The sequence below is a fragment of the Ceratotherium simum genome, chromosome 8 (assembly GCF_057802395.1).
Source record: "Ceratotherium simum simum isolate JZ-2026a chromosome 8, ASM5780239v1, whole genome shotgun sequence".
Taxonomy (NCBI): domain Eukaryota; kingdom Metazoa; phylum Chordata; class Mammalia; order Perissodactyla; family Rhinocerotidae; genus Ceratotherium; species Ceratotherium simum.
In genome coordinates this window covers 84,480,087-84,492,724 of record NC_141907.1, presented here as the reverse complement: position 1 = coordinate 84,492,724, position 12,638 = coordinate 84,480,087, and the positions used below count along the sequence as shown (strand labels likewise).

Genomic DNA, 12,638 nt, shown 5'->3' with positions numbered 1-12,638 from the left:
GCATAAAGATTTGTATTTATTCCTCTTGCTGTTCCTTAAAGTTGGAACAATGTAGGAAGGCTCCCTTTACTTCACATAACAGTGCAGACAGACTTACTTCATTTAACAAAAACAGAAAATTTAATTTACCATTTGTAAGTTCCTTCTACTTAAAAAAGAAAACTTTAAACTTTGAAAACTACAACCATTTAGTAAACTAGGAGGAGTGGTTATAATTCATTCACCATATTAGAGAAAGCCCAAACATATCAAATTGTGAAAATGAAGAACTAGAACCACTAGAAAATGGAATTCCTGTTTCTTTTAGCATGTATATCCTTTTGTCCATATTTACCACATCTAGCTAGTAAGAAAAACAAACCCAGGTATCTAATTGATAAGTTACCAGAAACAGAAATATTCTCTCCAAAATTCCTCCTTTCCATCCCCTGCAGGTATTTTTTCTGAGCAGGTCCCAAAGCCCTCAGGACCTCCCCTGTGGATTGGCCTGGGCCCTCCAACGAGCAGTACAGATCCTGAGATGAATGAAGTTGTTCTTTGTTATCAGCCTTGGTGACTTAAATCGATTCTCCTCTTCCGATTTCATTCTACTTCCCCCATTCCCACCTGTTCTCTGTTTCCTGAACTCTAACCCTTCCTAGACTATACTCACTTCTTTACTCGACACTCTTTTCAGCCTTGGGTTTTCCATTCATTACTATGACCTCCACGTCTGGCCCAACCATAACCTCTATCTTGGCCTCTATTTACAGTCCTAGAGCACCCCCATCTCTCTTCCTCTGTCTCTCCCCAACCCCCAGACTCTCTCTCTCAGCCCTTTCCCTCTTTCTTTCCTTCTTTCTTCTTCCTTCCTTCCTGCCTTCCTTCTTTCTTTCTCTCTTTCATTTTATGTATAGAAAGAAAAGTAATAAAACTAGCTTATATTTATTGAGCACTGATTCTTTGCCAGGAAATCTTTTAAGCTCTTTATATGTATTAAATAATTTAATCATCACAATAATCATATCAGGTGGAAAGTATTATTAATTCAGTCATCTCTCTGCTATATCTACTATTCTGGGCTCAGAAGCAAGTTAACCGGGTTTCTGTGGAAAATATATATATTTAACATTTGTTTAACAGAAAAAAAATTAGTTTCTCCTTTAAACATTCAGCTTACACAGGAAATTTTGGGGAGAAACTCAATGTAATTCGATGATTCCTAAGCACTATCTAATGTTTTAGAACTACTCAATTTTTCTAAGAAAGAAGCACAATATACCACAAGCCTGAGTATAAGACGTAAGACATGGTACTTGACAACTTGACATAAAGGGCTAAAATGTTATGTGGAAAAAAGATCATTAAACAACAGAGAGTGAATGTGACTTCTCATGCCCGATGCCCCCTTTTCCAGAGTAAGAATGGCAGTGGGTGCTGTATCGCTACGTACAAAACAGGCATTCGGAGGCTCCCTGGATGCCAGCCACAGGGTCATCAAGCCTAACTTCACAGCGCAGGCAGTGAACTAGGTCCTCCTCCTGAAAGTATCAGCTCTCAAAGCTGCACAACTATCAGCACATAGCACAAGAATGTGCTTACTTTGTATTTGTTCATCTCTGAGAACTACAGATATGCACAGTAGAGAACTCAGGATATTTAGCCAATAATCACGCACTCACATATACACACATAGACATACATATGTACACGTCTGTGTACACAGATGCATATGTCTATATGTGTGTGTACATATACATATACATACTTATATATGCCACTTGACATTCTGCCCCATTATCCCTAAACACTTCAATGTGTATTTCCTAAAATCAAGGATATTCTCTTACATAACCATAGTACAATTTCAAAGTCTGAGAAATGAACATCCTACAATGCCACTATCTAATCTACAGTCCACAGTAAGTTTCATCAGTTGTCCCATTCGTTTCCTGCATAGCTGTATTTCCTAGTCCAGCATCCAATTCAGGATTACTCATTGTTTGTAGTTTTTGTGTAATTTTAGATTCCTTTAATCAGGAACAATAACTCATCCTTTCTTTTAGTTTCTTGACCTTAATATTTTTGAAGGATACAAAGAAATTATTTTGTAGAATATTTTAGTTTGGGTTTTTCTGATGTTTCCTCATGATTAGATTCAGGTTGCATATTCCTGGCGAGCATACCACAGTAAACCTTTTCATTATCAACAAAGGGAGAAGGCCAACGACACTAATAAACGTTTATAAACCTGCACTTAAAAACACAATTTGTACTCTTCTGTTATTTTTCGGATGTTTAGAAAGCTGAAATATTTTAGAAAGTTACCAACATTATATTTTTAAAACAGAAAGTAATAAGGAGAAGAAAAGAAATTGTCAAAAATAATTACAAAAACGTAACGAGAGTCATAAGTAAACAATAATAAAAATTTAATAGGATTAGAGATGAGGAAAATATTTTTCAAGCAGAAGGGACCTGAGATGAATTCATTGATAAAGCAGCTTTTCAGTTGACCATGAGGGATGGCTGGAATTTCGACTGAAAATACAGGGAAGGGTACTCCCGACAGAGAGGGCAGCATAGAGCGGTGGTCTGAGGCAGAGAGGGGAGGCTGTGTCTGTTCACCGGGAGGTGATGCAGTTACCCTAGTAACAGCAGGTGCCTCCACTAATGGTGACCACATCTATGCCAGAGCCATACCCTCAGGAGCCGAAAGGCCATGCAGAAAGGATGGGCTTCCTTTGAAAGGCCACAAGACCTCAGTGGCCAGTGCAGCAGAGCTCCACAGCAGCGCACAGCTCAGATGGGAGGAAGGAAAGACAGGCGCTCTGCACAGTTTGTTTGTGTTGTTGCTTTCCTTGTTTTGTTTTTCCAATAACTCCACTGTTACATTGCTATTTTTAATTTTAGACTTCTTCTTTTAGGTTTAATGAAGCTAAAAATTTAAAATCCTTGGCTTGATAATACAAAAACAAAATTAAAATGTTAGCGTTCTTCATGAAAGAATTAGCAGCTTTCCCACCACTATTAAATTTACCAATGGACAATGTAGAAAATATGATAAATATGAAATACAAATATGAAAGTATGATAAAATAAAACTTGGAGAGAGCTGATTCGACTGCTGAGAGGAAACCAGGGTGCCTGACAGGTCCCGAAGGCAAAGATGTCAGAAGAAAGAACCAAGAGTGCTGGAGGAAGGAGATGCGGTAAAGGCGCCATGTCACAGAAGCTGGCAGACGTGTTTTTTAAGGGAGGACTTGACAAACAACAAAGTATACAATGGTGACATTCAGGAAAGTTAGCTGATTTATATAAATTTGAGATCAAATAATTTATATTACATATAAACAATGCCGTATAAAACCTATACATGTGGAAAACCAGAAGAAGAAAATGCGGTAAAGATTCAAAAAGAAAGAAAGAAATATAAGACAGAAAAAGGAAGAAATACAGTCAAAGTGGTAATACCACACACAGAAAGGTGGAAAACACATACGAATTTGTATTACTCCCAATTTGGGAATTAAGGAGACAGGGAATTTAGCTTTCTTAATTTCTTAAAAGGAAATAAAATACTCAGATTAAACATGAATTATTGTATCTTTTTTCATCTTTTTTTAACATTAAAAACTTTTCTCTGGAGCCTTGATTAATTGTAAAACACCTTTCTCTTTCATTAAGTTTTATAAAATTTCCTCTGATTTTTCTTTCTTATTTGAATATATTAGAACATTTAATTATTTCCATGACTTTCTTGGCATTTTTATTATTCTCTTTATCATGTCATGTTTCTGAATAATAAGCTTCCTTTCTTCTTTGCACAATTTCTCTATGGGTTGAAGGAAAGTAGAAAATGGACAGTAAAAACTGAATTTCCCCCTTTTTTTAAAAACCAGACTTTACGTATTCAACTTGAATGTCAATATGAAACATAAAATAATTTTGCAAAACACTTAAGCTGTTTATTAAAACAAAATTCATTATTGCACAGACTGTAGCAATTGGCACCAATTTTGTCAAGGGACACTACCCAGACACAGAAGTTATTTTATGCATGATTTGGAAATTCTTTATAGGTTGACATTTTTTTTTGCATTCTTGTAGCTCAGACAAATTTATCATCTTTGAACATCTTTTCCCACACAACATTGTTATATTTTTTATTTGGTAGGTGCATCTAAGTTACCATAAGAATCAGAGTCTAAAACTTGAATGTGGGAAGAGGAGAGCTAATACTGTTGTCAAAATAGTCCTCTTTTGTCCATAAAGTGTAAGCTTTTCTCCTATCAAATATCAATGGGAATATAATTTGAAGATATAGCAGAATACCACTGACATAGCCACCCAAAAGTACTCATCATAAAACAAAGCAACTAAAGCAAAACAAAAAAAAGCATTTCCTCAGTATTTTTTCATCATAGTGACATCATAATTTAAGCGGCCAAAACAACTTTAGTTCTTCAAGAAATAGAAATGATAGGTGTGAAGAACCACTCAAAATTTCGCCACCAATTTTTAGTACTTCTCTGTCTCAGGGGAGAAAATCAGCATACAATTAGTTGTACTTCATGTGTTCTTTATTGTAATTTTTTCATAATCTCCAATTGAACATTTTTCCTTTTCAACAAAAAAAACTTAATGTACTTGGGGAATACTATAAAAAAATAGAGATCATAAGAAACTTGAGGACTGCCAGTTTGAAAATTTGGTGTAGAGTCAATATTTCCCCCTTTTTGTTCCTGGAAATCATCCCAAAACACAGAGAATGAGAAACAATAATGCAAATGCCTTATTTATTGAAAATAGGAACCAGTGAAATCCTAGACCTCCAGATGAATGGGATGGTTCCAAAATCAATGATGAATGAGTAGAAGGGTGTGCAGGAGGAAACAGAAGAGAAAGCTTGAAGAAATAATCCAGAAGTTGCAAATTTCAAAAAAGAGCTAACAAAAATACCTTCCTCTAAGGCTAGGGGCCATGCCTTTTTAATTGTAGACATGATGCAATAGTTTCAGGTAGCAGTGTCTGTGGAAGGAGTTTAGTTCCAAAAAGCAGAGAAAGTGAGGCTAAATGAGGAGCTATACAGAAAAGACTTATTTATAGAAAGCAGTCTATATCTGTGGAAGCAGAAAAGTAAAGTCTTTCATTGTGGGAAAAAAAATACAAAACAGAATAAACAACAAAATTCACATTGCCTACCTCCAAGGAAAATTCACTTTGTTCAGTGATACAAAAGAAAAACTGGACAAGCATAGGGTCTATATAAAGATACAGTAGTCCTCCCTTATCTGCAGTTTCACTTGCCACAGTTTCAGTTATCCACGATCAATTGTGGCCTGAAAGTATTAAATGGAAAATTCCAGAAATAACCAATTTATAAGTTTTAAATTGTGTGCCATTCTGAGCAGCGTGATGAAATCTCGCGCCATCCGGCTCCGTCCCACCCAGACGCTACTTTCCAACGCCTACGTCATTCACCTCACTTCATCTCATCACATATGATTGTATCATCTCACATCCTCACAAGAAGGGTGAGTACAGTACAAGAAGATGTTTTGAGAGAGAGAGAGGCCACTTTCATAAAACTTTTATTACAGTATGTTGTTACAATTGTTCTATTTTATTATTATTGTTGTTAATCTCTTACTGTGCCTAATTTATAAATTAAACTTTCTCATAGGTATGTATGTATAGGGAAAAAAAATAGGATATATAGGGTTCGGTACTTTCCACAGTTTCAGGCATCCACTGGGTTCTTGGAACGTATCCCTCTGGATAAGGGAAGCCTACTGTACTATAAGATAAAGAGAAAGAGATAGTAAAAGAAAACCAATGGCATATGGGGAGTACGCACTAAAAACATGTTGCCATGAGAGAAGTTGAAAATTGTAACCAAAAATTTCACCATGAATTTTTAAATTCTAATGACTAGCAATCACCTTTCTGAAGCAATTAAACAGTGCAGAAATGCAAGTTGTCAGGGAGAGGTTAGAAAGAGAAGAACAAGCTTCTAGTGCTCGACCAAACGGAATAATGGAAACAAGTAGAAACAGCATAAAAACGAAGGAGAAACTGGAAGTAATCCAGGGGAGAGGGAGTACTGAAAGCGTAAGAAGGCAGCAAGGACTGAAGTGATCAATGCACACTAAATAAATGGATGTTAATAAATAATTGAAAAGAATTGGAGAGAAATGGTTGAGTGTACCACAGAAAAAAGAAATCCAACATATATGTAAAAGGAATCCCTGAAAAATAGTATAGTAATAAGATAGAGCAAATATTTAAAGACATAAGACAAGAAATTGTTCCTGAAATAAGAGAAGACTTGAGTCTACACGTTGGGGAAAAGACTAAAAAAAGGAAAACAAACACAAAACCAACCACGTCCTGGGGCAAAATAGTCCAGAACAGTCACCACCAGGATAAAGTTCTTGCGAATTCATCAGACTACAAATATAAATGAAGAATCCTTTAGTCAGCCAGGCAAATAAGAATTCCCTAAATTCTACAATGCTAAAAGAAAGAAGAGTAATGTGGTCCGCAGCCAAACGGCACTTCAAGTATAAGGCAAGAGACAAATACTTTTGAACATGCAAGATTTCAGAAACATTGCTTCCAATTGACCTTCCTCAGGAATCTATTAGAGGTGACCTGCGTGCAGCCAAGAGATGATTAAAAAAAACAATAACAAACTTGCCAACAATGTAAGCTCCTGTTGGAAGCACATCCTCCCCAGATGGACAGTGGAGCCTTCAGATAACTGTAGCTCTGGGCAGCTTGACTGCAGCCTCATGAGACACCCTGATCCCGAACCTCCCAGCTAAGCCACTCTTAGATTCCTTGACAGTGGAAACTATGATATAATCATTATTTGTTGTTTTAAGTTCCTAAATTTTAGGGTAACTTGTTATGCAACAATGGATAACCAAAACAAGGCTTAAAAAGTATTGACTGTGAAGAGGTTGGAATGCTAGAAAATAGAAGAGGACTTTTTCAAGATAGTCGTCGGAGTGCGGTGAGTCCCACCACCCCCGCGGGGAGGACTGAGGAATACCACCATCCTCAAGCATGGTGACAAGGGTTTCCAGCAAGCCATTTGGGATTAATATGTGTTCTCTGGATTTAACACCAAACTCATACTAGACCCATGTTTGGAAATGACTAAAGGAAGAAGGCTGTGACTGCATTACTGCTCTGAGGGCAGGATGGTGGTGGCTGTGCTGGAAGTGGTTTGCATGCCCAGAGTTTGTCAGGGCAAAAGACAAACATTTTTACAGACAGATATGAGCCAGGTGGGAGAAAGGGTCAGCCGGGAGACATGTCAGTGTGATTCTGATCAAAAGAGACACATGAGGGAGCAGTAGCAATCAACAGGAAGAATCTATACTGGGTGAACCACCACAACTAGGAGCTGAGAGGAGAGGACACGTGTCTCATTAAGGAACTGCAGGTGAGGCATCCCCAGTGAAGGAGGGGATCCCCAAAGAATCCAGAAACATGCTCCAAGAAAAAGAGTCAATATCTGATAGGACCAGTAGAAAATAAGAACCCCACCTCTTCCCCGTAGGAGAGGAAACCATAGCTGGAACACTGGGAGTCAAAGGTAAAACGCAGCTTGAGAACACCAGGGGAGCAGCTGACCACAGCACCCCTTCCATCCCCAGACTGAAGCAGAACAGAGCTGGGGGAGCGAGAAGCTGTAAGCATTAGAGTTTGACTGTACATAAAACTGTAATTAATTAATGAATGGGACCTTGCATTCTGCTCTTTAACATATGTCTACGTGATTAAAACTAAATTTGAAATTTCAAATTAATAAAAATAACAGTATTTTACACCATAGTAATATATATCATAGAATTATCAGCACAACAAAAGTTCTACAATTCTAACCCAGACCTTCAAACCTTGGACTGCTACTGACTGGTGACAGTAAAGCCAGCTTCCACAACCAAACCAACCCAGAGCACCGCACACCATACTTGTTTCACCAAGTGTCATCTCAGACAGGCTTCCCTAAGGAATATATTTATAAACCATTTTTAGAACAACTGATAAGGCTTGGTTGGAATATAGCTAAAAATTAAGAATCTTCATGCATTTTGAGGAAAGTGCAATATACTGTTAATTAAATAAAGTTGGCTTTCATTTTTTTTTCATCCTAACATCAGATATTCATTGGTTCAAAAAACTTTAGATTTTTTAATTATAAAAAAACAAACAAATAAGGAAGATTTGGCAACCACACTACCTCTGAATATGATGCTCTCGATGACAGAGATGTAGTCGTCAGGCTCCTGCTCAGTTGAGATCTCCCATCTGCCTCCGGAGACATTTAATAGTTTATAGAGCTGATCTGAACTCTTCACCCCACACAGCAGAGTAACCACACTTTCTGGTGAATGCAGTACCTTTTCCAAAAACTGACATTTCTTTCGAGTTAGGTTTTTAAGCAGGCTACTCGATAATATCAAAAGTTTACATTTGTAAGAGTTTAAACTCAGCAATTCAAAATCCTGAAGAGAGTAATTCTCCAAGTGATATAACAGGATTGCTTCCCTTTTCACAACATGTAAAAAAATTTCCTTCAAGTACAGAGCCCATTCCTCAGCCTCTTCTTCATATATCATTATGATGTCTTTTGTATTTTCTGGAAAAAAAGAAAATAATGTATTAATTTTCTTATATTTGAAATGCTAACAGCAGTTTATATCATTATTTCTCAAAATTTTTCATGTATTCTTTAAGTAATATATTACTTTGCTTATACCAGAGACCAATAATATAGTTCATATCATCCCCATCATAATCATATAGGATGAAAGTAATGCTTCACATGCAGCACAGTCATGCTTTGTGTGAGTCCACATTGTACTCACTGTGCAAATGTGAACCTAAGATGCTCCACAGAAATAAGAGAGAGGGTTTGTTGTAGAATGGAAGGGATATTCTGTGGGATTAGGGTGCTGGGCTACAGGATGGCTAATCGAATTTGTATTGCTGATCTTTTCATCTTGCTAAGTTGAATACATGTACCTATAGAACAAAGACTAAATATTGAGGGGATTACGATTGCATGACAAAATGCAAATGGTAAAAATCTTGATGAAATAAAGGTAATCATAGAATGAGAAAACTGAGCATTTGAGGAGGAGAAAGTATAAAGAACTAACCTCATCTTTCATGAAGTTTAGTCCTTTAATACTGCCTAAATTTGAAACTTGAATTTAAAAAGTGACTCCATTCTTTTACTATTTTTTGTAAGATCATTCTCCCTAAACAGTAATAAATAATTTAGAAAGTATTTGAGTAAAGAAATTTTTATCTGAAAATTAATGTCCTTCAATTTTACTTTATATTAATTTAAAATAAATTATTTAAAAATAGCATGTAGAGTATAATCTCATTTTTATTTATTTATTTTTATTTATTTATTTTTTTTGTGAGGAGAACCAGCCCTGAGCTAACTTCCGATGCCAATCCTCCTCTTTTTTGCTGAGGAAGACTGGCTCTGGGCTAACATCTGTACCCCTCTTCCTCTACTTTATATGGGACGCCGTCGCAGCATGGCTTAACAAGTGGTGCATCGCTGCCCGCCCAGGATCCGAACTGGCGAACCCCAGGCCACCGCAGCGGGGTGCGTGCACTTAACCTCTTGCGCCACGGGGCCGCCCCCTATAATCTCATTTTTAAACAATCACAGCCTGCCCTGTATTATTACTCAAAATAATCTCATCGATGGTTAGCAACAGTTGTCTATGAGAGACAGGATTTTGAGAGACATATGACTTTTTTTCACTCTTCCATATTGCTTATTTTTTTTAGTAAATTGTGTTATTTAATAAAACAAAGTAATGATTCTTAAAAATAAGCTTGTAAGGTGTTATTATGAGTACAAAGAGCAAAACACCAAAACTCTTGGAATCCACAATTATCTTTTTCCATCTGGATATAGAGCATGTATTTTCTACACTATTGATATGACAATTTTGAGAGCTATTGTATTTTTATTGAGTTATCCATGTCTTTTCCCATGATACAAATATTATCTCCGAGGACAGATGCTTTCTTTTTCAACTCATTGATTCCTACACAATGCCTAGCACAATCACTTGAACAGATATTCAACAAAATTTTAAAAATATATTCATACACACAGAATGAGAAAAATCATCTGAGAGAAAACATACGGGAATCCTACACAAGTTGTGTGTGGATCGTTAGTATAGTTCTGTTCTTCTCTGTGTGGTGTCTCATCAGCCTGAATGCTCAATAAATACTGTGGAACAAACACAAACATGGTGTCATAACTTAGTACTTTTATGTTTGAGGAACAGGAGAGGAAGGGTTTTCTTTATATTATGTATTATAGCCAGAGGAAGCAGCTGTATAGTTTATAAAATAACTGGAGTAAAAATAAAACTAATAATAATCTAAATGATCGACTGCTGAAAATAAACTAGGACTCTTTGCAAATTACATATGTTATTTCACTTAATTCTCAAAAGTACCCTATTAAGGTACTAATGTTATTCTCATTTCACAGATGGGAAAACTGAATTGGTATTGGAATTAGGATTCCACTCTGTCCTTTTAACCTCTAACAGCAGAGGACACAATAACATTATTTAAAAGATTAAAATAGATTCTTTGTAGTGATAAGAGCTAACCTCATCAATATTATGCGGCCTGTGAGTTAATCTCAAGTATGCAAATATGTGAAAGTTTACTGGGTGTCTGGTTTCCTACTAAGGAAACAGACCATACGATGTACTCCAAGAGTATGGTTATCTATGAACTCTAAAATTTAAATCAAGAAAATCACAGAACAAGCTATGAGGGTAAATTAAAGTACAGAATGAATATTCCCGGGTTACATGGTTGGGTATCACACTATTGTAGGAAGACAGCCACAGGAAATCAATTTTAGAGAAAATAGTAATATTCTTCAAAACTTCCCGAGAAAAGCAGACAGCGAGTCTTTCTCAATTCTGTACGGTCATTTTTTCTTACGCTGAAATTGAGCCTTCCTTTTAAATTTGTAGTTGACTTATACTTAGTCAATAACCTTTATTTGACAATCTTCAAAAACCTAAAGATTAGCATTAAATGTCATCTCTTTCTTTTCTCTAGATTAAATCATTTCAGTCTTTTAATCTTTAATTTTCTCAATTATCATTTACTGAGACTTTCCATCTACCAGGTATGTTGCTAAGCACTTAACATGCATTACTTCATTTAATATTCATAAAACTGTATGGAGTTGGCCTCGTTATTCTTATTTTACTGATGATCACACTGAGGCTCTGGGAGGTTAGGTAACTTGTCAGGGCCATGAAGACAGTATTGGTCTTTATGCTGCCTTCCAACCTTTTAGTATGAAACCGTGTTGTGTCAAAATAAAAGGCCTTTTCACAGCCATGGTTTTCTTTTTCCTTATGCTAGAAAATAGAAGTTTGTCCTTGAGTAACATCTGGACTGTAGACCCAACAATTGTTCTCGTTGAATTCTCAAGAGGAACCTACTGGCCTTGCAATACACTTCATTTTATACACTTGAACTAAATCAAATCTAAATCATTATTCTGCCCATTTAAGGAGAGTTTGTGTCATTAAGGTTGGCTAACTTTTATACGCTGTGAAATGAAACAATAAATGATGAACCTAAAGTATGGAAAGACAAAATTTTCATTCCTGGAAAGCTTTATCCAAAATAAAGGGAAATTGCTATTGAAGATGCAATTAAGGTCTGTAAATAAATTATTTAAAATGTAAATCTCCAGTCTAGCAACATAATGTAAATGATAGCATTATACAATGGTAGGAATAAAATATAGCCATATTAAGTTTTATAAATTTACTATAAAGTGTTCTTTCAGATTCCATTACAATGCCTTATTAATCTTACAAAATACTGTAATCTTTAAACTTGAAGGAAATTTGTATCAATAATTGATAGCAATAATTGCTTTTGCACCGAGAACAGATTATACTACATATTGCCAAAAGAATGAGACAGACCATAAATCAAAATCCTTCCTATGACATATGCACAGCTTGAAATGGCAGATTTTCTTCTTTTTGAATAAGATCCCATCTCTTACCCATGTTTGTGTATAATGGAGAAAGATTTCATGATGCATCTTTTCAATATTATATTTTTCTAACTGGTCACCAAAATGTAGAAGAAAAGAAAACAGAAAATTATAAAGAAATGACTTAACAGCCATGATGGACTCAGTAGTGATAACATGAACGTTAATCTTGATATAATCTCACTCACACATAAATATATCATTACTCAAATTATATAGTCAGTGTAACTGAATTGGTCATATACTCTAACTTTGTAATCTAACTAGTACAACAGGGAAACAAAACTGCAGATTTTCCAAAGGCATTAAGGTAGTAAAACACTATAACTTATATTTCACCTCCAGGAAAGCTAATTTCACTTATTCATAGTTGCAAAAAGTACCGGGGGTTTTCTGTACATATCTGTGCAGTGGATGCTGCTGATGAACCTCCCACAGCTTCCTAGACCACCAGCTACAGCTTGGTGGTCAGTTGTTAAGCACAATGAACACTTCCGACCTCTGTTTTGCTGCCTGAGGACTTTGGAGCTGACAGAGCTTCCTCGGCCCATATGCCTGC

General features: G+C 36.1%; 1 protein-coding gene across 5 annotated transcripts in view; it reads right to left on the bottom strand.

Moving 5' to 3' along the window:
• The window catches only part of BANK1 (B cell scaffold protein with ankyrin repeats 1), a 313,509-nt gene that overhangs the window by 272,435 nt on the left and 28,436 nt on the right, over window positions 1-12,638 (bottom strand). For all 5 annotated transcript variants that reach the window (XM_087434645.1, XM_087434643.1, XM_087434644.1 and 2 more), the window contains exon 2: window positions 8,237-8,635. In XM_087434645.1, coding sequence (XP_087290771.1) covers window positions 8,237-8,615 — 379 coding nt within the window. In that variant the 5' untranslated portion in view covers window positions 8,616-8,635. The remainder of the gene's footprint in view (window positions 1-8,236; window positions 8,636-12,638) is intronic.